Below are 24,419 nucleotides of genomic sequence, written 5' to 3'. Positions count from 1 at the left end.
CATGATTGGATATGACGGGAAAAAATGGTGAAAAGAAAAAAAAAGGCCTGTGAGGCTCATAAAAAGCCCTTGGACACAAGCAAACAGGAGTCATACCCTCGAGCGTTGTCTTGGACAGTACTTGCGCAGAAATAACTGCGGACACGGATAGAATAACCAATTGACGCCAAATAAACCCTCCAAGTATGTTGCCGTATCCACACCATGGCGACCGGGCTGCGCGCCTGTACTTCACGCCACCATGAACGAATACACATCTTCGCAGCCACGCCTCCGGACTTCGGGCGGCAAGACAATCACTCATGATACAGGCTCGTCAAAGCTCGCCCCGGAAGAACTCACGTCTGCGTAAACATCGAACCTCCTCTGCGAACCCAGGGGAATATTCCTCCTGGCCTCGGCAATGACACCTCCATCAAGCTCCGCCTCAACAATCGTCTCCGTCTCCTGAGCCTCCACCACCACTTGTGCCATGGGGTCGACAATCATACTATGCCCCCAGGCATTATACGACGCGCTCATATCCCTCGCAGGGCTACACATTGCCACGTACACCTGGTTATCGACCGCCCTCCCCTGTGCCAAAAGCTTCCAGTGCAGCGCGCCCGTAGTCAAGTTGAACGCGCCGGGGTAAATCAGCGCAAAGGCGCCCCTCCTCGCCGCAATCATGGCCAGCTCCGGAAACCGCACGTCGTAGCAGATGGCCACGGCCACGGTGCCGTACTCGGGCAAATCGACGAGCGTGATCTTGTTTCCGGGGCTCAGGACGTCCGACTCCTTGAAGGCGATCTTGCCGGGGATGTCGATGTCGAAGAGGTGCACTTTTCTGTGGGTGGCCAGCAGGGCGCCGTCGGGGCCAAAGACGAGGCTTGTGTTGTAGTACTCTTTGGTTTCGGGGCTGAATTCGGGGATGGAGCCCCCGACGAGGTAGATGCCGTTGTCGGCGGCCATGGCGGACAGCGCGTGGAAGGACGGGGCTTGGTCGGGAGCCGGCGGCGACGGGAGCAGGGTCTCCGCGTAGTCTGGGAAGTACTGGCACCCGTAGGGGGAGTTGAAGCATTCTGGGAGAACGACGATGCTGGATCCTCCCCGGGCGGCGTGGGCGACCTGGGAGGCGGCGTGCTTTAGGTTGGCGGCTTTGTTGGCGCCCGAGGCGAGCTGGATGCAGGCTAGCTTGACGGGCTTTTTGAGCACGGAAGACGACATTGTGCGGCGGAAAGGGGTTCGCGGAGATGGCACAGCTTTACGGGTCAAGACTTGGAGGTGTCGTCTGAGCGAGGGAGCTCGCATGACGTTTGGACTGGAGGCCGGAGGTTGGAGGTTTGAGTGGAAGGTGAGGACGTTGCCGCTGCGATTGGGGTGGGGGTGTTTGGCGGAGGCTTGGCGAGGACGCAGTGCCTAACGGAGTACCTTAACAAGGTACCCAGGCGCCCAGTACTTAAGGTACTTACGTGAGCAAGTACTGAGTTAGGTACTTGGTCATTTGAAAGGAGGGATCGAGGTCATTAGTACTTCAGGCACTTAGTACTTAGGTGGTGATTAGTGAGAAGAACTTGATGTACTTGAGCCGTGTTTGGCATTGTCAGGCGGATAGGGCAGTCTGGACGCAAATTTGGCATAGTGACGTGCGGGGTACTTGAGTATAGGTTCCGACCTGCAGTTTATGCGCCGGGGAGCCCTTGGAACCAGCATCCGTTGGAGTATATAAATATTTGTTTCAAAAAAATCAATTGCTGATTTTCAGCATCCCGGATGTTATGAACAAAGGACAGTCAGTGCTCGGCAAGCAGACGTGGCGGCGGGTCGGCGGTGATGTTGCGGCGAATCTAAGTACTTAGTAAGTACCTACCTAGGTCTCGACTAGTACGCAAGTACCCAAGTTGTTAAGAGATACCTACTTAGTACCTAGGTACTTGAGTTCTCAGCACCTAGGTACCTAGGTACCTAAGGTAGGCACCTAGGTACTCACTTAAAGTGCTTACTTGAGTACTTAAGTAAGCAGGTACAGAATGTTGTGAGAACAAGGTACCAGGCGGGTACCAGGCATCAAAGGCTTGGCCCACAGAATTGGCATCCCAGTGGTCGCACGAGCACGCGAGAGGCGTGGGAAGCTGCACCAAACGACGATATCAGATAAAGCGCCACGCAACCACGGCCGAGCCTGGGAAAACTTGCCTTCATCAATCGCGTCTCCAACGCCGCTCCCCGTCCACGATAACGCTCCGCGACCATGACCCGCGTCTACGTCTACTCGTCGGCCCTGGTGGCCTTTGTAGCCGGTACGTCAAACGAGGCGCATGTGCATCCTGCCGGCTCTGCAATTGTTCCTCGACCTTTGCTCCCGCCCGTCGGCCGTCGGCGCATGCCCCCCACCCCCGCATGGTTACGCAATGACGTCGTTGAAGCAATCGACGAGAATTCCCCATTTCAAGCTGCCTCATGCGCCGCGCCGCCAAGCCGTCATTATCATGCGGGATCCAGCTATCGCTAACCGAGTTGCAGCGACCGGCATGGTTGTCGCATCCATCTTTATACCCAACTGGGTTTCCTACTCCGTCACGACTCCCAAGGGCGACGTCGTCGAGAAGCACATTGGCCTGCACAGGACCTGCTCAAACCTCGACAGCCCGACATGTAGGGAGTTCCCCACGGCCGACTTGTGCCAGGCGGGGCAGCGCTACTTTTGCGACATGTGGAAAACGGTCGGGTTCATGGCTTCGCTGGCCGCGATAATGTGCCTGGCCAGTCTCGTCTGCTTCCTGGTCGTCATGAAGGGCGGCAAGTACAAGCGCGAAACGGGCTGGCCGTTGGTCAGCGGCATGCTCACCCTGGTGTCGGTGGTGGAGTTGGTCATAATCTCTATTGTGGTGAGTTGTTCCGTCCTTTTTTTTTTTCCTCCTTTTCTTCGGCCCACTCCTTCTGTGGCTGCAAATAGGCTGAGACGACGGGTTAGGCCTACCTGTTTGATCATGACGACCAGTTCGCCATTCCCGGTTGGAAGCTCGACGTGTCGTGGTGCATCAGCGCTGCTAGCGCTGCCATTGCTCTTCTTACAGCGGCAGGTCTGGCTGTATCCGCGCAGTTGTTGCCCCCCGAGGAGGGGTATGACTTTCTTGACGACCCGGTTGATGCTTGAGTCGGGCACGATAGGAAGACTCATCACCACTAGTAATTGTGCTTGTTTTGCGGGCCTCGACGAGGGCGTTGGTGATTACTGCTTCTTTTCTTCCGTCTGCGGACGTAGATGTACCTTGGTTCGACCATTGCGACTTGAAGGGGCGTCAGACGAGGTTCTGCCTTTTTACGGATCGTGTGCTACCTTTGATACGATGTTAATATATGAAAGACCGAGCACCTCACCTTCTCCCATTCCCGTGTGAAGCCAACGTCATGTTCCTACTTAATACTAACTAGTATGGCTCCTTCAAACCACCTTGGTAGCCTGCCTTGCGCGACCGACCGACCTTGCACAAGCAGCTCCGCAAGTCCCACGATTGCCATGCCTCCACGGAGCATGGTACAGCAGCGTGAATGGAATCAAACCCGGCCGCAACGGGCGATAGACCGAGGCACGAAGTCGGTTTCGGCTCCCGTAGGTCCGTCACAGCCCCCCGTTTGGGGTGCTGCAGCCGCCATGTCCGCCCCGCAGCGGGGAGCCCGAGAAACAAGAAACGCGGCGTCATCGAAACATTCATCAACTCGACACTCAACCCGCTCGAGCCTCATTCGAACCTTGGCGCATACACACGTCAACCATGACCACCCCCGGCCTCACCGCCGAACAACTCGCATCCTTCCGCCAAAACGGCTACCTCGTCATCCGCAACGCCCTCGCGCCCTCCACCGTCCGGTCGCTCCTCGACGAAACCGACGCCCTCCTGACCGGCTTCTCGCTCGAGCACCACCCGCTCACGCGCTTCTCCACGGGCCAGAAATCCGAACACGTCGGCGACGAGTACTTCCTCACCTCGGGCGACAAGATCCGCTTCTTCTTCGAGGAAGACGCCTTCGACGACGCGGGCGCCCTGACCAAGCCGCAGGAGAGGGCCGTCAACAAGATCGGCCACGGCCTGCACGCCCAGTCCCCGCCGTTTGCGCGCCTCATTGACGGCCCTGCGCTCCGGCGCGCCGGCGAGCTCAGTCCCGCCGACGTCGCCGCGTCCCTGGGCTACCGGGATCCCCGGTGCCTCCAGAGCATGGTGATTTGCAAGCAGCCCGAGATTGGGGGCGCCGTGCCGCCGCACCAGGACTCGACGTTCCTGTACACGGATCCGCCGAGCGCCACGGGCTTCTGGTACGCCCTCGAGGACGCCACGCAGGAGAACGGGTGCCTCAGCTTCCTGCCCGGGTCGCAGAGGTGGGCGCCCGTCGAGAGGAGGCTCGTCCGCAGGGGCGCCGGCGCCGGCGCCGGCACCGACATGGTCGACAACGAGGGGGCGAGGTTTCCCGCCGGCGAGGGCGGGGAGCGCCCGCCGCCCGGCGTGGACGCCCACGATGGCCGGCAGTACGTGCCGGGAGAGGTCAAGGCGGGCGACTTGGTCTTGATTCATGGGAACCTGTTGCACAAGAGCGAGAGGAACACGAGCTTGAAGGGGAGGATCATTTACACGTTTCATATTATCGAGGCCGAGGGGACCACGTACGATGAGAGGAACTGGTTGCAGCCGCCAGAGGGGGGCTTCACGAAGCTGTATTCGTAGGTCAGGTCATCCGGGGAGGGGGGAGACGACGTCGGTTGGCTTCCGCATCTGCACTCGTCGTCCTGTTGGGGGGGCATCGTGTCAAGGACAAGCAGCGTGAATCAAAGACAAAATCACGCGTTCGCATTGCTGCTCTAAACTTTTGTTTGTTTGTTTGTTTTTCTTTTTTCCTTCAATTGAAGCCCGGTGACTCCTGGCCCCCGGTCCCTTCCCCCCTTTTCCCTTTCTCGTGCAAAGAATGTACTCAACGCAACATTTGGGTATCCGTCTATTGGCCTTGCTTTTGTGACACCGTTTGGAAAATGTCAAAATGGTACAGTCTAAATCCCTTCGAGCGCCAAACATCCCGCGAGGGGTATTGCGCCTCATACATGATCTAATCTCCTGCGCCTGCGGTGTCGTCATCCGAGTCTGACTCGTCGGCCGAAGAGGACGAAGAAGACGAGGAGCTGCTGGATGATTCGTACCCGTCGTCGTCTTCCTGGGCCTCTTCGTCGTCATCCGAGTCCGAGTCGGAATCTTCAGAAGAGGTGCTGCTTGAGCCAGAGTCGCTGTCTGATTCTGAGCTGCTGACGCCATCATCAAATTTGACCCGTAGTTTCCGTCGGCGCTTGGCTGTCCCGTCGTTCAGCTTCAACTGCTGTTCGCCATCCGTCCTGTTGACCGTGGGGTTGTCGTTGGTGGTGAGGGTGTTTTCTGAAGATTGTGTGGTCAGGCTGGTGTCCGTCTGCTCTCCGTCTGATAGCTCGTCGAGGATTATTTCCGCTCGCAGTCGCTTTACAAGACGCCGGATAATGACATTTTCAGTTCCAGACGATGCGACAAATTCAACTTCATCGTAGCCCTTTCGCTTTTTCCCGATGTGTTGGCGGCTCAGGAGGTCGGACAATAAGTTCATATAGGTCTCATGTTTGGCATCGACATCCTTGGTGTCAAGCGGGAACCCTGAGGGGCCATCCGCAATATCCTTTGTTTTTACTTCCATAGCAGTCTCTCGCAGCCTCGTCCTCACAAATCCTTTCAAGTCGCGTATATACTCATAAAAAGTGGCAATGTGTATCGCAGGGATATCATCGGCGTTGAATGCCCGGTCAATGAGGAGAGACTGGAGGTTCTTGTTGAACTTCCAAGCCTCACGGGATGTTTTCCACTGTTGGAGGTAGCCAAGAGCCGGCTTGACGTCTTTGGGGCTGGCAGGCGACTGTTTCTTGGCCGGGTCTTTGTTCTTGTTTGATTTGGCTGCCTGGGGCTTGGTCAAGTCGGATGTTGCGGAGAGGGTGCCGTTCTTCGCCCGGGTGTGTCCCAACGTGACCTGTTTGTTAGTTGTCTTGTTTAGATTTGTATTTTTCTCAGCAAGATGATCCTTTCGAGCCCTTTTAATAGCGGCGGGTGACTCTGTGGCCGGCGGGGCTTCACTTTTTCTTTTGTTCGACTGGGCTTCGCGCTTGGTGCTGCTTGGATGCCCAACCGACAGGGAGCCACCACGGGCAGCATCTGACGCAGCACTGGGCTGCTTGAGCTTGAGGCCCAATCGCTTCCAGGCTGGCGCCCGCTGAGATGCCGTGGTCTGCAACGACGTCATTCTGCTTGGGTCGAAAGCTTGGAAAAAACTTTTCGTCGTGGTTGCGAAGGTGCGGAAACCCGGCGGATTGGAGGGCAAGCGACACCAAGTCGAGGATCGCGACGCGGGGCGGTCGGACGGGTCTGCACCACACCGTTGATCTTGTTAGAGAAGCTTCTAGTAATGCCCAGTAAGGCGAGATCTGACATGACGTGGCTTTCCGATCCTGGCAGAGCTCTGGTGAGCACTCCCTGACGCTGGAAGTTGATGTTTGTTGTTGTTGCAACGCGGAGGCTGGTGTTGGGATGTGACTTAGAAGTTGCGGCTCTTTTCCCCCTCCGTCAGATGAACTTGACATTCGAAGGTGCCACTCGCTTGCTCTATTATGCTAGCCCCCCCTGCTGTTCGCGTGGCTGGATGACGGCAAAAACCTGACACATAGCCATCCACCCGAAATTGACCAGTAACAAGGTTGCCAGTGTAAAAATCACAAGCAATTCCCAAGTCAAATTCTTCCAGCGCAAGCTGACAGCGATGACTTGTCCGCCGCGGTTGCGCACGACTACGTAATGACTTGGCACTGCGTTGGGCAGCAAAAAGTGTCCGTGTCTGGTCTTTTCAATTCCTGACTGCGCATGAGCGGAGATGAAGCTCTCCACCCCCGTTTCGTGCGCGTGCCGGGCGGGCACCTAGACAGTTGGCCTCAGGCCCCGACGTGATCCATCCACCAATCAGCCTTGCGTCCCAAACCTCCGTTGCCTAACTTGCCTCGTGCGGGCTCCAGCTCCAGGCAAGCTCATGCTAACGTAACGCGTTCATACAATCGACGGCTCCATCGCCGTCATCATCGGGCACACCCGCCACCCTTTCTTTCTAAGCGCCTTCTGCATACTCAATCAACACATCCGGCCGTCTCGCCCTGTGCAGGGCCCTAATCATCCACAATGTCAGGTTCGTTGTCCCGCGCCGGAGCTTTGACGCTCTCGTGATGGGAGCCGAGCAGAGACCTAACCAGAACATGCCGACAGCCAGTGCCTATGATCGACACATTACCATCTTCTCCGACAATGGTCGTCTGTACCAAGTCGGTACGTTTTGCATCAAAATTTGCTCGCCAAATCTCGTTGTCTAGCCTGATCGAATGATATGGCTGACCCATTTAGAATATGCCTTCAAGGCCATTACCGCAGCAAACATCATGTCAGTAGGCGTTCGAGGAAAGGACTGTGCTGTCGTGTTGTCGCAAAAGAAGGTGCCTGTAAGAGATGAATGGCCCATGTCATGTCAGCAACAGCGGCAGTATGCTAAAGTCGCTCGCAGGACAAGCTCATCGATCCCGCGTCAGTTTCGCACATCTTCCAGATTTCGCCATCAGTCGGCTGTGTCATTACCGGATCCATCGCCGACGCCAGGGCATTTGCCCAGAGAGCCCAGGGCGAGGCTGCTGAGTTTCGATACAAGTTTGGATACGAGATGCCTGCCGATGCCCTCGCCAAGCGTTTGGCCAACATCAGTCAAGTTTACACGCAGAGAGTGCGTATTCTAACGCTTCAGGTCCGGCTGTGAAGTGTAACTTTTTTTTCTGATTCGATATTACAGGCATATATGCGACCCTATGGTGTTGCTACAACCATCATTTCTCTCGACTCCGAGTTTGGGCCTCAGCTGTACAAGTGCGATCCTGCAGGATATTACATTGGATACAAGGGTACCGCCGCTGGCCCTAAGCAGCAGGAGGCCTTGAATCATCTGGAAAAGAAATTGCGCAACAAGGACTGCGCCGAGGGCACTTGGGAGGATGTCGTGGAGCTGGCCATTACGACATTGAGCACAGTTCTGAGCATGGATTTCAAGAAGGGCGAGATCGAGATTGGCATCTGCGGCGGTCCTCGTACTGATGGAAAAGAAGGTACCGACCCAGCCTTCCGGATGCTCACCGAGGACGAGATTGACGAAAGACTACAAGCTATTGCGGAGAAGGATTAGATTTGAATAGAGGTCCAATGGTGATGAGGCGCTGTACAATACATCTTCTGATAGAAGAAACGGCATGAAGACTTGAGAAATACTATCATGGAGCATGACGTGAGCTCTTGTCGACTGCTTTGGTGTGTCATGAGGATTCTGTTGGTTATGTTCTTGTCCGATTGGAGGGCTGCGTTAGATGCCAAACGGATACGAGGATGGAAAAAGTGACATGCACGTCGTGAAATCTTGTCGGTGCGGGTGAATGTTGTTGTCCGAGGGTTTGCGGGAGCGCCTACCCTGTAGTAGCTATTTGCGTCTGCATGTATAGAGCTCAGACGACGGGTGCTCGAAACACTGGATGATGACCAAGAAAAGGGGTTGGCCAGTATTTATCGGGATGGTGTTTTAAATGCCCTTGTAGAATAATTTTCTGACGATGTGACGGTGAAATCAGTCGTTTCTGACGAGGACGGCGGAGCAATGCGCGTTTCGGCGACAAGGTCGGGTCGGGTGGAACTGTAGTCTCCTTGTTAATTAAAGGTCCCTAGTTCTGCTGGCAGGTGAAGTTTCGGAAAGACACTTACCAGAGTCGCGTTTTGAAGTGCGTGTAGTTACAAGCTGAGCTGCGATGAGGAAATAGCCTCATGCAGAGACGCAGAGACGCATACACTTTTTGAACGTCATGCGTGTAGTGCGAGCACGTCACATGATGGTGACATACCTGCGACAACACTATGCTCGTGCAGACAGTCACAAGTAAAGGCTGTTTGGAAGGGAAAAAAAAAAGACAAAATGCCTTCCCTCCCCTCTGGCAACTTCCCAGGTTGCTTCTCAACTGCATGGAGCTGTGTGTGCCCAGGTATCGTTACCTAGTAACGTTAGCAGGCACTTGAGTGGGGCTGACAGGCATCAGAGTGCAGAGTGCCGTCGGTCCGAGATGCAGCCTCACTGGTCCCCGCCCGTCAGTCTGTCGTCGCGACTCCCAAAAACTATACATGATACATGATAACCTCGGACCAGAGCACCCCATCGCCCTCCACGCCCACGCCCAGGCGCATGTCCCGAAAAGCCTGGCTGTGCAACGAGCCGCCCAATATCCAGATGTCAGCGTACATGCCGAGCACGATATACTTTGGCCTCTGGCGACACATGCGGCCTCCTCAGCCCTGCCGCTGTGCCTCGCCGCATCCGCCACTGTTTCCCTTCCCCTCCCTCCTCGACAAGGCCGCACATGACGCAAGGCAATCATCCACACAAATGTCACCCATCGTGACGCGCTTCCATTGGACGAGGGCAAGCTGGACAAGACCGGACAGGCCGGAGAAGCCCGCTGGCGCCTGCGGGACGAAGCGGCCTTTCTGCACCATGTGAATATTATGCTCCTCCCGGACAGCGCCACTACCACTACCGAGTCCTCATCCCAAGTGAGCAGAAACGAGATCAGGGAGCAGACTATTCCCGCTCCCTCCCGGGGAGGCTTTCCAGCTGGACAGGGATCGCGTTGCTTAAAATACATACACAGATGCACATGCGAGATTGTGCATGGCGCATTGCAGACGGGCAAAACTTCCGCGATGCGCTATTCGATATTGGCGATGGTGGTGATTGAGTCTTTCTTTTCTTTTCATTACTGTTTGTTGTCGTTGTTGTTGTTGTTGTTGTTGTTGTTGTTGTTACTATCTTCAAGCAGGCCCTGCGATGATACGGCCGCTCAAATCCGGCTGCACAGAGACGACAGACGGCATATGCCGAGTATACCGAGTACGTGTGCAGACCAAAGGCCTTGTTTACCAAGTGCTGGCGTGTGCCACCAGTCACCTTGCACCGCTGGGGCATCAACTTTGTTCCCATGCGGAATTTTTCTTTTCTTCTTTCGGCTCATGATAAGGCATCTTTCCCTGTGCAGGATATTTCTTCATGGTCTTTCCTACCCTAGTCCGGCTATAAACGGCACCGAACAAAATACACGGCGGGGAAAGATGCGAAACCATCGCCGATTGACATGGATGCATCTATGGTTGCCGAAAGACATGTGTGTACGGAGTACGTACTAGTACCGTGTGGTCGCCATTACTTCTTTTTTCTTGCTTCCTTTTTTAAAGGAGGCCTCGTTTGCCGAAGCTGCTCTGGAGTCTGGTGTCACCATGCGGCCATGTCTGAAGGGGTGGCCGGCAAATCTTGAAAACAAAGAAGTGCAACCCAGGAACCCATGACGAGTCCCCTGTTCGCAGCACAAGACAACTTAAAAAAAACCAAAAAAACTCTAGTAGTACTTCTACTCCGTACACTAGGGATGTCCATTACTAGGCAGTGACATTCGGCTTGGACACCGAGTCGCACCGAAAGCTAATGGCCACAACTGGAGACGAACATTACATACAAACATACATAGTTACATACTCTGTACACATCATGGGCTTGTGGACCAATCATGGTGGTCAGGTCACAAAGGTCACCCTGAATTCCGTAACACGGGCAACTGTGTTTTTCTTCTTCCCCTTTCTTGCTTTTGTTCCCTCATCAGAGTCAGACTTTGCAGGCCGAGTCGCGCCCCCCGAAGTTCCAGGAAAAAGGTGAGCCAGTCACATGCCGTCGGGGCAAGCTCCGAAAACCAAAACCCAACCTCGCCCGAAGCCGAGTATTTTGACGCAGTACTCCGTACTCTGTACTCCTCGGTGGAATACTAGGAGCTCTTGCCCCACCCCTTTGCCTTGCTCTTGGGAAGTTGGAACGCGAGGGCGTCGTCGCACAAGTAGAGGCAAAAAAGCATGGCAGGCCTGGCCTTGCAAGGCTCGGTTGGCATGGCATGCCACGCCACATGACACGCGCGGCGCATTGCGTCGCGTTTTTTCAGCAGGACCACGTTTTTTCTGTCATGCATCTCCCCCCTTATATCTTACATCTTACATCTTACATCTTACATCTTACATACATGCCTTTCTCGCCGCCCTGAGGGAAAGGGAAGGGAAGGAGAGGCAGGGGGAAACGAGGCAGAGCAGAGGGAGAGGGGGGAGGCGCCACAACGTGGGCGGCCTCGGGATCAAGCATTGTCAAGGACTGGAGGCCTATCTACCAGCCGAAATCTGCCTGGGTACGGAGTACGGAGTACGTAGTCATGTCATGGGCTGTCTTGTCGCCAACGAAGCCGCCATGGCAATCTCCAGCCTCCGCGCGGCCCGCCTGTGCAGCCGTTTGCCGTTTCCCGTTTCCCGTTTCCCGTTTCCCGTCTGCCTGCCGACGTGACGTGACGTCGGGTCCCAGATGCAAATCAAAACGGGGCCCGTCAGTCCCCACCCTCCCATCCGTCCAATAGATTACTGCGTCCGCCCGTATCCCCTTCTCGGCAGACGGGTAACGCCACCCCTTACGCCCCCTGCACCCGCACCCCCCCCAACACCCCCATTCCGCCATGTCCGACTTTAACCTCACATCAACAGACTCGCAGCGTATTCGCCCTCCCTGCTTGCTTGATGCCCCCTCGCTAGCCCTATCAATAGAACTACTTCCTCCAACTCTTGACGCCGCGCCGAATCGCACCATTTCGACTCTTCTGCACTCGCATCCATCCCCCCCTCTTCCACCCACAATGCAGCACGACAACCCCCCCGTCATCAACTACGTCGTCAGCTTCATCCTCGTCGGGCTCGCCTGGGGCCTCACGACGCCCTTCATCCGCCGCGCCGCACGCACTCACCAGCCGCCTCCGCATCCCGCGCTGGACCTGGACTCCGTCAAGAACAGCTGGCTGCGGAGCAGCCTCTACGGCGCCTTCTTCGCCGTCGCCGATCTCCTGCGGAACCCGAGATACGCCGTTCCCCTGCTCCTGAATCTGACCGGGAGCATATGGTTCTTCCTCCTCATTGGACACGCCGGTGAGCGTCTTTCCCCCGTCGACGCACACATGACACGCCCCTGCCTCCCTCTCTCCCTCCCTCCCTCGCGCCGAGACACTCATTGCTCAATTACACGCTCGGCCCGGACGCGACTACATCTGACGTTTGTGCAGAGCTGAGCTTGACCGTCCCCATCGTGAACACCATGGCCTTCCTTTTTACCGTCCTCGGGGAATGGTATGTCGAGGGCAAAGTCATCAGCAGAGGTGGGTGAGACGGCGCTTCCCTTGCATCCGCTGTCCGGAACGCAATCCATCCATCCCACCCTCACTCACTGACTGACCGCCGGCCCCGTGAGCGCAGACACAAGCCTGGGAATGGTGCTTTCCCTAGTTGGAATCGCGCTCTGTGTCCAAAGTAAATCCTAGAAGAAAAAAAAGAGAGGTCAACCCGTCCGTGGGCACTCAAAAAGACACGATCTGGTGTAATGACCACGCCTCGCCCACCACTCTACCCTCTACTCGTTGAGCCGAACCGAACTTGACCTCGTCAACGAATACCCAATGCCACCCCTTGAGCATAGCCTAGCAGGAGACGGCACACATGCGGAACAATCCAACGCGGATAAGTCGACGCCAAAAAGAAAATCAACAGAAAATCAACAACACCCCATCGGTTCCTCGATATATGTGCCCTGTGACCCCTTGTATCTCAACTGGTCGCACCAAGCAGCATGGCCCAACAGCAGGGCACAACAACATTGTACTCGATCACTATACTCCCTGTTTATGTAATTTGACATGTAAAGCCCCTCCCGTAAAATCTAACAGTTACCATGGGATGACCAGCATCTCTCCATCGTGACCCAATGCTCGCTCCGTAACCGAAAATGCCATGATCAATTTGCTGAAGTGCTCTTTCTCAATCAAGCCTTATCCCTTCCCCCCGGCCAGACTGGTCTTCTTTTTCTCTCTTTTGGTTTTTAAAAAGTCCTTCAACCTGAGATGCGTATTGCCTCTCATCGCGAGGCTACTGTCTCCTCGCGCCGTCGTCGTTCGCCTCTTTGTTCCCCGCGAGACCTTCTCGGCACATCTTCCTTTCAGCTGTGTCAAAGCTTGCGGTTCTTGACTTGGTCATTCCGCATCCACGCGCTATTGTTGTCGTGCCCTCAGCCAGCGTAGGACACTCCTCAAACTCGGATCCTCGTCGGTCCAGCGCCCTCTGGCATAGTCTGAAGCCGCCAATTCATTGTACACGCTTTCGTCAGTGATTGAGGCGAGTTCCTGTAACCGAGTCAGATACCACCCTGTAAACGGACACTCTCTGACCCTCTCGTCTTGGGCATAGCTCGAGACACGTACAGCACGTAGCTCGTCATCACAGGCATCCAACTGCTGTTGAAGTTGAATAGCTGGGTGAGAATGTTGGTTTTGAAGAACAATGTCTCGATACGACAGCCAGCGCTTAGCAGCACCCTGTCTCATGAAGATTTTCTGTGCCTCGTGCCGCCTTGAGAAGGCATCTAGCAGGACCCTGGTCTCTGTATTAGATACCATGGCTTGAGGAAGGGGCGGGAAACATTGCCCTGTCTCCCAGTAAGACTAGTCTCATGGTGTGAAGGGGAGCATACTGCTTCAGTTCTGCCTTTGTTTGCTCTTCTTGTCCTCCGTTGGCTACGGGCACCCTGGTGTCAGCGGCACATTCGAGGATGTGGCGGCCATCGACGGCACATTGCCGCAAAGTTGTCCATCCATCCGAGTAGAAGTCGTCTCCGTACCCGGGATAAGACGGCGCATCTGTAATGTGGTGCTGCAAGGTGCGAAAATCGTCCAGAAGCTCCGCCACTCGAGCTCTGCGACATTCATTGACTATAAAACGTTTGATGTTAGTGGGGTACTAAACGGTCGTGGTTTTGCGCAGACTCGGTATGCCGAGCACATGGTCATATCATGAGACACGTTGGAATTTGTCATTCCACAGGCAACGGCAATTTTGTAACGTAAATTGGGAGCTGGCCGTGATTTCAACTTACGTCCATCCATGATGTCGTACTCGGTGTATGTAAAAGATGCTGGGCCACCTTGGTTTAGAAACGATGCGTCGTGAGTGGATGCCAGAGCGCCCAAGTTAGGGTAAGGGGCAGACATGGCGGAAATTGACCAGCGATGCGGTGTTGGAGGGCGGCGTCTTATAAACCAAGGTCTGACGATGTCACGCTCTCAAAGCAGAGACAAAGAGAGTGCCGAACCAGTCGGCCTTTTATTCATCTTCAAAGGCATGGGATAAAGAGATCAAGGAGAAGACGTGAACAAGCTGTCATGGCAAAGGGAATTGCGGCCGCCCTCTTGCAACGGTGTAGACTTCTTTCTAGGGTCCTCCCCTCCCGGGAACCAAGCCGCCTTGTGCATCCTGATCGTCCCGTGGCCATGTTCAAGGATATCTCTTGGGTCACTATCCAACAGGAACGCCTGGGCCTCACCCAAAGTCTCGGTGCCTGGCTGTCCAAATCGGCTAGCGATCAAGGTCCCTGTCGAGTGACGGCGCATCATGGCCCATGGGTCGGGAGGACGGTGGGGCCAAAATGGCGGCCCTGAGCATCCATGGACCACGAGTATCCAGATGGCCACAGCCGCGGCGAGAACATAAGGAGGGCAGAAAGCTCTGCCAGGCTTGCTGGTCAGCTTGCACGAGGCGGACTCGGGACCAGTGGTAGCGACGGCCGTGTGCGGTGATGCACATTGTCAGTGAAGTCATCGAATACGGTCGATGCAAGCAGTTGCGAGCTCAAAGCTGGACCCGGAACCCAGTCCTATCTCAGTCCAGCTACTGTCCGTCAGCCTCGCCGTCCAACGAGATGCTGGTGTCGGCCATACCAGGCTGCATAGGCTCCAGTTGCTCCCGCGGCCCCTATCCTTTTTGTTCCATTGCGCCTAAGCGTACGGTTCGTTGCCAATTAGTGGTGATACGCGACTGGTACGGCCACGATGGATACACATGATGAGTGGCGACTTGGACTGATAAATGGCAACAAATCGTCTGTAGTCGATCGAGGTAAGACAGCGACAAGGTATGCATGTTCACGTTGTCGTGTAAGCATCTGGCGGCAACACCGGGGACACAACCGCCCCTGGATTGTAGCATGGAAGCCACGCTCGGTTTGTCACATGGTGGACTTGCTGCCGACCAATGTCGTCGCGGCATCAAGGCCAAATGCGGCGGACGTGAAGAACAGATTCGGATCTCAGACAGCCATTTTTCGAAGTGCGTCGTTTCGCTTGCCACCAGCCAGAGGGCCAACGGGTCGTGTCCCCGCGGCGCAGAGGCAGAAGCAAATGTGTCTCTGACTCTCTGGGCCCTGGGTCACTGGGATTTGGGGGCGATGTACGGCCATGTCGAGTAGCCCTACGGATCACAGGACGGCTGCCTCGCCAGAGTCAGTCCAGAGTTGTGTGGAGAAGAGGTTTTCAATGTCTCAATGAGTTTCAATGACCCTTCAGCTTGGGTTTGACAAGCAAGCCTTGCCTAACTTGGCCAAATTGGCGAAGCTAAGCGCGGCAAGACCGCCCGACCGCCAATGGAAGGTGCGACATGCGCATCGGCGGCACCGCAAGGGAAAAGCCATTGCCGTCACAAACGCCCGAATCAACAGTTGACCTCGACGAAACACCCTCAGCGCCACGATTTTTCTTTCTTTTCAATTTTGAATCCTCCTTGGCTGGGTGCAATCATCCTTGGCAGTGCAATTTCACGCCGCCGCCATTGGCCTCGCGACATCCAACTCGATCACCATTTCCTCTAAAACCTCAGCAAATGATGGCCCTCGTCGTTGCTTGCACGGATGTCTCTTCCTACCATGGCCTAGACGAGAGTCCATGCCGAAGAATAGTCTAGACCGAGTCTAATAACGTGGGCATGTAACCATTCACTGGAATCGGGAATTTAATCCATCAAGGTATTTTCCGTGTTTCGGCCCAAACCGCCACTCCCGCCCCTCGCTGAAGTTATCAGTTGGAATTTCTTCTATCTCTCACATATTTTTCTTTGCGACCGGCTCCTACTTGTATCCAAGGACAACGTTTCCACCGAAATCGATAAGCCATTCCACTTGTCCGCCTGTTATGCCCGGCAGCCAGAGTGTCGTGGAACCTGATTTCCGACTCGGCCGTGAAGGAACGGCATGTCGTTCGGTAATGCACGATGCAGCACCGTGTTGGAACGATGAAACAGAGCCCCTAGTCGTAATCAGCCTCTTGACCCAAGTTACTTCTTGAGGGGCTTGCATGGACACGACTGGCGATGTACCTTCAAGGCGCGGCTCATCCCACTTGGCAACCCGTCACGTGTGAAATGATGGATGGATTGAAAAATATTACAAGAGACCAAAGCTGATGGCTTCTGCAAAGTATCACTGTTTCCACAGGTTTCAATACGACCTTCTGCCCGGACCGCGGGTACAATTTGTAGAAGACGGTTCCGCAGTCCGTTGGCAAGCCTTTTAAACTTATCTTTGGCAAGCCGCCAGGGTGGAAGACACAAGAGACTGACTTTTTATTTGCCGACTCGGGTTTGCTTGAGACTGGAACTTGTTTGCTTGTTTCTTTTTCATTCCAAACCAGGTCAATGCAAGGCTTCAGCATCATTGGTTAGACGATGGCGTATAGAATGAGGTGAGTATTGCACCTGATCCAAAGCAACATGTCAGTCAATATGCTGGCTAATTTTTTGCTGCCTCGCAGTCACAAATATCAAACAAGCCATCAGACTCTATGCCGAGACAAGACACAATGTTTCTTTGTTTTTGAATAACAAAGTGGCAGAGAATCGATCAATTGTGAGGGTCTGCCCAGACTCCTATGCAACAAAGCTTCTCTCCTTGCAAGAAAGACTGTATCTTTACCGAATATGACACAAGCACAGGACACGGACTGCCAGAGAGATGTATTAGCAACAGCTGCCAAAGCACCAACCTCAGTCACAGCACCTCACTGGACGCCTCGGCAACAATTACCTCCACAATTTACTCGGCTTCTGCCCAACGGAACGACATGAAATTCTCACATCAGGTACAACCAAGCTATTAAGGTCGTATAGAGTGCAATTTCCAACAAGACGGCTATTCCAGTTCCATCCTCTCGATTGCCAGCCTACAAAGAGCTATACCGAAGACTTGCAAGGCGCCTACAAGGCTTTACCACATCTCCGTGGGTGAGCCGTGAGGCTGAGATACCCGGGGACGTCCGCGAGGGTCTGATGCCTCCCGCTGCTGCGATTGATTTGGCTGGCCGCAACAGACTTACCTGCGATGAGGCAGAGGCGAAATATACTCGCCACGTTACACGCCAAGAACCCACGACTCAGCTTGCGCCGTAACAAGAATGGGGAATGGGGAATGAGCCGTGGCACCAGAGACTTGTGTATTAAAAGGGACACAATTAGGGGGCTGACTATTACGTGACGACTATGCCGCGTGCCGCGCGTCCAATGCCTACTCCCGAATCAGTGGGATCAGAGTATGAAGCTCCATTCGGGTTTGTAAAATCTTATCTCAAGATCCGCTGAATACCTTTCGAGCTGACAATGCGTGTAACGAGACTGGAAGAAGATGCCAAAGAGACCAGTAAAGTCGCGCAGCAGAGGCCTTTGAGACCACACTATTCAGGGGACGGTCTTGTCGCGAAGCGATGCGCTTCAATGCTTCTAGTATACTCAAACACAGGTCGGGGTGTGGGCTCGTCCATGCAGGACACCGCGCAGTTCCGGACACTGTACACGCAATTGCAATTGGACCTGTGAGCCTGCCACGCATCGTCGTTCAGAGTAACAGCCATGCGTGTCTCGACGACTTTCACCACTGCCTGGAACGGGGCTTGCCGCCAGGTTGATTGCTGTGCGGTTATTTAGCAAACCGTTTAGTAATGACGTCTGTGTTTCATTGTAAGAAAGCAAGGGATATAAAGGCACCGTATTCGCCTTCTCCAACAACGCCGTGTCCATGGAAAAACCTTCGCTCTGCCAAAGTCTGTCGTGAATTTCAATACCAACCCCTCCAAGCCCCATGACAAGTGCACGACAAGTACCACAGATTCCCAAGTCCTCTTCATGTCCCTCATACCCGTTATGAATCCGCCTAACGAGTCTCTGAGTAATCGTTCAGCGCAACACAAACAGCGCCTCGGTGATGTCCGTTATACTGGCGTATGATCTGCTGGCTGTGTACCTCCCACAGACGAGCATAGTGATCAGAGCACGCCGTCACCAAATAGGCCGAATCAGCACTGAACGCACAGTCCCACACCCAACGCTGATGTCCCGTCAGTGTTGCCTCAAGCGGGAAAGGCTTCGGGTCCTTTTCCCCTTCGTCACAGGGCTTGGTATTGTTGACTTCCCAGATCTTGGCGGTGTGGTCAGCACTACACGTAGCCAGCTTCTTCACGTCTGGCGAGAGGAGGATGCGGGTTATGTATTCCTTGTGCGCGTTGAAATGCGTCACGGGCATAATTTGCGTTTGGTCGTATGTTTGCCTCAGCGTCCATACAAAGACATTTCCCTGCGTGCAGTTAGTTTTGCCTTGAGCGCCGCCAAGAGTCGACATGTTTAGATGCATCCGACAAACGAACCAGGGTATTTGCTGCACAAAGAAGAGCCCCGTCACTGGCAACAGTGACACTTGAGACGGGAACATCCTCCTCGGGGACCAACTGATGGGCGCATGTGTTCTCGGCCAGATCCCATATCCTCACGCTGCCGGCCCTGTCGCAGCTGATGATTTCGCCCTGGTTCGGGTGAATAACGACGTCATTTGCAGGGTAGCCGTGGTTGTAGCTCCGTTGAATGGCGCCCGTTCTCGTTTCCCAGATCTTGACCGTGCCATCCTCGGAGCTTGTTACCATCCACTTACCCTCGCAGTGGAACGCGACGCCCGTAATGTTGCCCGCGTGGCCTTCAAATGTGAGGAGCGGATTGGGGTTCGTGGACTTGATGTCGTACAGTTTGACGGTGTGATGACCGGCGGCCGCGAGGAAGCGCTTGTCAGGCGAGATACAGAGTCGGTTGACTTGGGAGTCGGGATGTTGGATGGTGCGCGAGCAAATGCCGGAGAGGGCTTCCCAGAACCTAGCGGAGAGTTAGCCGGAATCAAGGCCATTCTTGACCCATGCCCGTGAGCCCCGAGGCGGGCTCGGGGCGAGCGAGTGCGAACCGAATTGTGTGATCATATCCCGCTGAAAGCTGATTAGCACGCCAAGGCTCCTCCTCATGGACGTTGCAGAGCCGAACGGAGTGCTCAACGTACCCGTGCAGAGGATGACAGACATGATGGCGGCTGCGGAGCGAACAGAGTTCACTTGCGCCCGACGCAGTGGTGATCACTGATGAAGGGGCGGAATCGCCTGCCTGGCTGTTGCTGGTGACGATTTTGAGTTAAGCTTGGAACAAGAAGGCGTGCCGTTTAAAGACTTCGAGGTTGTTGGGTGACAACGACCGACATGGATGATGGACCCACTTGTGCTGTCCCGCCGTGGTGCCTGTGCAAGTGGCCACGCGAGTCGATTGTGCAAGTGCATAAATTACATGCAAGTAACAAGTAAATAACTACTAAGTATGCGATTGTTGATCCGACTCGACAGCATCGTGACCGCGATACCCGAGTCTGCACATGTACCGCCGAAGGAATGGGCTTCAACTCGTCTTTTGCATATACGCAAAGAAGTATTCTTCCATACAGCCCAACGCATAGCTCGGTTGTCCAAGAACAAGACTGGTTTCTCACGACAGGACGGACCTCGAGCGTCACGCCTGATATGGTTCCTCGATTGCCCGACAAGATGAAGAATGCAGCGGACAGCCCAGACCCATCGCGAGTCTGTGTTCCAAGAGTCTATGTCTTACCCATGAGTTCTACTATCTAAAGGGCTCTCCACATGGGCGGATAGACTAATGAAGGCGCCTCAGACCACAATTTCCTCTTCCCGCCATCCATCATGCGCTCGAAAGCGCCAGTCGTGATAACACCACATCTTGACTCCGAATCTACTTACGGACCAATATATCAATGCGAGCTCAACTTCCCAAATACAGCCGTGTTACTATGAGCCTCCCCCCCGGGATAATTTCCCACTGTACTGCATCCCTCTTCAGCCCCATCCTGCCCATCTCGACATCTCTCGACTCCTTCCTAACTTTCATCTTCGTGCGACGGAGGCCTCTCGGATGGAAAACCCGCTTCCACCTCTGCACGCCACGCCGCCTCTCGCACATCATCCACAGAGATGAACAACACCAACGTACCGAGACAGTATACGCAGCTGGGTCTAGCGCCGTCGTCAACAAGCCGTCTACACGCAGAATTCGGGACCACACAAACAGAAAAGACAAGCCAAAAGCGTAGACGCGGAAAACAACCACAACCATTTGGGATTAGTACTCACGACGACCTCATACTGCACATCGTACAGGAAACCAGAACATACTGCTCCGCAAACGGCTCGCCCGAGCCACTCACAAAAGTCATGACGGCAACGAGACCCAGCACCAAGGCCCAGCTGTTATTCCCGCCAAGTATAGACCGCAGAGAAAGACGGGAGTATGACGAGGAAAAGCGCGCCGTGCGCAACAGACCACGCGCCGACTATATCTCAAAAGGCCGCCACGACACAAGGCCCGTTCCACACCCTCCGGCCCGGATAACTACTACAGGCATCCACACCCAATAACTCGGAATGGCCGCTGGGCTAAAAATAACTCTGGGAAGCCAAAACCACGGGACGCGAGTAACACGCATCTCGAAAAGCCGGGAAACGGCGTGACACGATATCCCCATCAGAGCTGCTGCTGCGTCCTTCAGGATCCCAATCGTCGGAACGGGTGCTACGCTCGTAAAGCCAGCGCATGCCTACTTGCGTCCTCGAATAGGAACCCGGATAAACTCATGACCATATGCCTAATACGTAAGGTGATACGAGTGAACATGCTAAATCCCAAGAACCAGGGAATCTCCTCGCCTGCGCTAGCTTTGTGCTCCCAAACCTTCCTCAATGCAGCCAAGTACACATCTGGACGACGTACATATCCGAGAAACCCGTCATCTTCTACGAGGACGCGTACGCTACTCCTATACCGGAGAGCCTCTTCTCATTTGTCTCATTTGTCGAACGAAGAGTATAGATGTGCTGTGGTCGCCAAGTGAAGAAAATATTTTCCATCTCCGACACAGGTTTTCGTGACTCTGTTGTTACAGCAGCCGAAGGTGCATGGGTATGACATCCCATGTTCCAGATGGTCCAAAGAATGAAGAGCCATCAGGGTGGTTGATTCACTAACGACCTGTGGTGTTACGGATGCGTGCGAATATCCTGGTATCAGTTACTATCCTGCTTATGGCAAATAAAACAAATTCCAATGCGGTAGACGTATCAAAAGAAGACTGTCGCGCAATTCTGAACGCCTAAGCGATTTCCCTACCGACTCAATTCTCATGTAATGTCCGTTGCAGAGCCAAATTGAACAAAAGCCATAATCCTGACAAGAAACAGATGCCACTAGCAGAAAGAAGAAAGAAAGATAGCCCATGGGGGGCAGAGCGGGAAGGATTGTCTACGATAGTTGTTGAAAGTGGCATATTATTGCAGCCATCACAATACAGGCGCAGTAGCAATCAAGGCAGACATGACTGCAATGCCCCCAAGTGCAGCGTAACCAACCACCTCGGCAACTCGTCGAAAGCGTTTTGCCGGACGGTGGTCAGCAACATCGACCGATGAAAGCTCGACCTGGGGTACTTCGGCGAGTTGCGCTGCGTTGGATGCAGGTCCAGTCAGTCTCGTGGAGGTCTGGCCAATGGTCTGTGACGAGTTTGGCTCAGTCTCATTTGGTAAAAGCTCGGATATTGCGTCAGACTTTCTCTTGAAAGAATGTTGGTTTGTTCTAGGTGCCTCTTCTGAGTATTCTGGGCGTGATTCCGGGACTGGCTTGTCTTTTTCCCCCCATGTAGTGAAGTCCGTCATCATCCGAGGTTGAACTTTTTCCACCAACTCTGCGCCTCTTTTACTCAATTCAAATGTGTATGCAGAAGTGTCGTCTAGGTTATCCTCCTTGGACGGCATTGCGTTGAACTCAGCAACAGGCGTTCGCAGAAACTTTTCACCAGAAGCTAGCAGTGCCGCAGTATCCAAATCGCTTGTGCAGTTGTGAGGTAGTCCTGTGGTGAGTATATTGGTATGCTGCAAAGGTGGTATCGAGCTCTCCATCGCCTTGTCCAACTGCTGAAAACTCGTTGGAAAGTCGTTTTCCTTGTTTTCCTCTCGGCCGAGGCAGATTCGACGGTTATGTTCGCGGGCTTCAAAGTATTCAGATTTCCCAGACTTTGCCCCCAGCGATTCCGCGGATACCTCCTTATCGAAGTGTAGCGAGTGGTAAGAAGACGAAGGGATCGCGTCAAAAAGAGATGGCAGATGAATGTCGCCAGGCTGCGCAGTTTGGGTAACGGCAAGTGGAGGGAGTATATCGAATCCTCGACCAGATGAAGTCCGCAGGTGAGATGGGGCCAAGCCTGGGCTCAGGCTATCGCGTATATCTGCTTCGGCGAGATAAAGAGTGGCATCCATATGCGAAGCATCGGCGGATTCTTCAGTTTCCATTCCAACAGAACCTCCCGTTGCAGCAATTTCAGAGAAGTCCTCATCATCGGAGTCAAAGATGGAAGAGGAAGCGGATTCTGGTGGACTACAAGCGTCATCGTTGCCTTCAAGTTCCTCAGCCTCGTCAGGCCAGGAAATGGAGGGCTGTTGAAATTGTAAATTGTCAGGTTCCTGATGCCCCGGAGTAGATAATTCAGGTACCTCGATGGTTACATTGGGGTCGTCGGTATCTGGCAGACCAGTATGCTCCTCACTTGTGAGATCAATAGCTCCAATCTTTTGAGGGTCATCGAGAGTCATGCCGGCATTTTGAATGAGCGAGACGCTAGTCTCAACGGCCTCATCAACATCACTAGTTCCATCCTCCTCGTCAGAGGAATCCGGAACTCTGAATACTACGGGTCGTTCTTTGGGACTGCTTTCCCGTTAGGTAACCACAGAATCAACGTAAGATCAGAAGAAAAGGGAGGCCGTACTCTTGTGAACCGTGGAAGAGTGATACCTTCACCTCACAAGGCGGGAAGGTTTCCGATCCTTTTTGAATGGGAATACCAAATCGAATTGTGTCATTTTCTTGCAGCTGTCGAAACTGCATCTTGGTGATTCGCTTGTTGTTTAGATATGTTCCATGCAGAGAACCAACGTCAACGAGGCTAACAGACTGCAAATATGGTCAACTCTGCTACTTTCTCAAGAGCTCTGGAACAATATCAGGTGACGCAAGCAGCAGGGGGGAAAAAGGAAGGAAAAAAGAAAAAAACCGAGATCAACCTACGTTGCTGGCTGGAACATATACAATCTTGGCATGGTTTCGAGACATGACGGCTGAGTCGAACCAGCCATTCTTTGGATTCGCTGCCAACCTGGCGTCTCGCCTCGTACTACGGCCAATAACTACTTTGGGGTTATCTTTCGTAAGAGAAATATAACGGTCGCAAAATTTGGACTTCAATTTTGGGTCGACATTTTTGAGGATGACTTGGACTGTAACGTGAAAAGGTGTTAGTTTGCATGTGCACGAGGAGCTGATCCTTTCGGTATTGAGGGGTCAACAAGCCTTCGTCCTTGTATTGCGGCACCGTCATTTTGTTATCTTATCCCCATGTATCGATCGATGGAAGCGGGCTAAACAATCCGTAGACGAGGGTTTTTTTGGTTAGAAAGATGGGTGCAAAGTCCAAAAGGGGCGATAATCGCGCCGAGGCTAAATTTGATATTTCACGATGACCTTGGGTTCGTAGGCAATACCCGAGTTCGACACGACGAGCATGCCGGAGACCGAGCGGGTCCCGCGTTCATGCAGAATAGTTGGGGACGATGACAGGTTATGGCTAGACGAGAGAACGCGACGAAGTGACGGATCCAAGGAAAGTCGCCTTTTCAACATCCGGGGGTGAAGAAGTCGATGAGAAGAGGGGCAGAGAGAGGTCGAACTGGAGCATAAGGTGACTCAGAGCCACGTCTGACCAAGGTCTGAGACTCTGAGAGTCTGCAGTCTGAGAAGGCGGGGCAAGGAGAAGGAGAAGGAGAGGAGCAGCAGTTCTGTGGCGACAGTGCTAGAATGACTGTGACAGTGACACCACAAACAAGGCTTGGGGCCACATCGAGTAATGATATGGGCTAACGAGAGCCGGCGCTCGTGTCCGGAGGCTGACGGCACCCCGACTCCAGGTGAGTGTCACTGATAAGCGACGCGGCCGGCTGCCAGCTGCAACCTTGGCGG

The 24,419-nt window shown here is 54.0% G+C and overlaps 9 protein-coding genes across 9 annotated transcripts; 4 read left to right on the top strand and 5 right to left on the bottom strand.

The window, feature by feature from the left end:
• Positions 1 to 300: 300 nt before the first annotated feature.
• On the bottom strand, positions 301 to 1,206 carry MAM_07857 (Nitrilase/cyanide hydratase and apolipoprotein N-acyltransferase; the record flags this gene model as incomplete). The annotated part of the gene is made up of 1 exon (XM_040826655.1): positions 301 to 1,206. The coding sequence occupies one exon, from the start codon at positions 1,204 to 1,206 to the stop codon at positions 301 to 303; it is 906 nt and encodes a 301-aa protein (XP_040675394.1).
• A 1,024-nt stretch (positions 1,207 to 2,230) lies between these two features.
• MAM_07856 (uncharacterized protein) lies at positions 2,231 to 3,136 on the top strand (the record flags this gene model as incomplete). Its single annotated transcript, XM_040826654.1, has 3 exons — positions 2,231 to 2,279; positions 2,503 to 2,867; positions 2,954 to 3,136. 3 exons carry the CDS (start codon positions 2,231 to 2,233, stop codon positions 3,134 to 3,136), a joined length of 597 nt encoding a protein of 198 aa, XP_040675393.1.
• Positions 3,137 to 3,755: 619 nt separating this feature from the next.
• On the top strand, positions 3,756 to 4,700 carry MAM_07855 (phytanoyl-CoA dioxygenase family protein; the record flags this gene model as incomplete). The annotated part of the gene is made up of 1 exon (XM_040826653.1): positions 3,756 to 4,700. One exon carries the CDS (start codon positions 3,756 to 3,758, stop codon positions 4,698 to 4,700), a length of 945 nt encoding a protein of 314 aa, XP_040675392.1.
• A 376-nt stretch (positions 4,701 to 5,076) lies between these two features.
• MAM_07854 (proteasome subunit alpha type 6) lies at positions 5,077 to 6,282 on the bottom strand (the record flags this gene model as incomplete). The annotated part of the gene is made up of 1 exon (XM_040826652.1): positions 5,077 to 6,282. The coding sequence occupies one exon, from the start codon at positions 6,280 to 6,282 to the stop codon at positions 5,077 to 5,079; it is 1,206 nt and encodes a 401-aa protein (XP_040675391.1).
• Positions 6,283 to 7,249: 967 nt separating this feature from the next.
• On the top strand, positions 7,250 to 8,247 carry MAM_07853 (proteasome subunit alpha type 6; the record flags this gene model as incomplete). Its single annotated transcript, XM_040826651.1, has 4 exons — positions 7,250 to 7,349; positions 7,425 to 7,519; positions 7,582 to 7,794; positions 7,861 to 8,247. 4 exons carry the CDS (start codon positions 7,250 to 7,252, stop codon positions 8,245 to 8,247), a joined length of 795 nt encoding a protein of 264 aa, XP_040675390.1.
• A 3,391-nt stretch (positions 8,248 to 11,638) lies between these two features.
• On the top strand, positions 11,639 to 12,336 carry MAM_07852 (uncharacterized protein; the record flags this gene model as incomplete). Its single annotated transcript, XM_040826650.1, has 2 exons — positions 11,639 to 12,101; positions 12,236 to 12,336. The coding sequence occupies 2 exons, from the start codon at positions 11,639 to 11,641 to the stop codon at positions 12,334 to 12,336; spliced, it is 564 nt and encodes a 187-aa protein (XP_040675389.1).
• An 877-nt stretch (positions 12,337 to 13,213) lies between these two features.
• MAM_07851 (uncharacterized protein) lies at positions 13,214 to 14,209 on the bottom strand (the record flags this gene model as incomplete). The annotated part of the gene is made up of 4 exons (XM_040826649.1): positions 13,214 to 13,345; positions 13,424 to 13,595; positions 13,693 to 13,930; positions 14,095 to 14,209. The coding sequence occupies 4 exons, from the start codon at positions 14,207 to 14,209 to the stop codon at positions 13,214 to 13,216; spliced, it is 657 nt and encodes a 218-aa protein (XP_040675388.1).
• Positions 14,210 to 18,189: 3,980 nt separating this feature from the next.
• On the bottom strand, positions 18,190 to 19,375 carry MAM_07850 (WD-repeat protein pop3; the record flags this gene model as incomplete). Its single annotated transcript, XM_040826648.1, has 4 exons — positions 18,190 to 18,609; positions 18,680 to 19,175; positions 19,261 to 19,282; positions 19,354 to 19,375. The coding sequence occupies 4 exons, from the start codon at positions 19,373 to 19,375 to the stop codon at positions 18,190 to 18,192; spliced, it is 960 nt and encodes a 319-aa protein (XP_040675387.1).
• Positions 19,376 to 21,691: 2,316 nt separating this feature from the next.
• MAM_07849 (uncharacterized protein) lies at positions 21,692 to 23,291 on the bottom strand (the record flags this gene model as incomplete). Its single annotated transcript, XM_040826647.1, has 2 exons — positions 21,692 to 23,111; positions 23,173 to 23,291. 2 exons carry the CDS (start codon positions 23,289 to 23,291, stop codon positions 21,692 to 21,694), a joined length of 1,539 nt encoding a protein of 512 aa, XP_040675386.1.
• Between the last annotated feature and the right edge of the window lie 1,128 nt (positions 23,292 to 24,419).

The sequence above is a fragment of the Metarhizium album genome (genome assembly GCF_000804445.1).
Source record: "Metarhizium album ARSEF 1941 chromosome Unknown scaffold_37, whole genome shotgun sequence".
NCBI classification, from domain to species: Eukaryota; Fungi; Ascomycota; class Sordariomycetes; order Hypocreales; family Clavicipitaceae; genus Metarhizium; species Metarhizium album.
The sequence above is the reverse complement of the archived record's forward strand: the minus strand, read 5'-3'. Positions and strand labels throughout refer to the sequence as shown.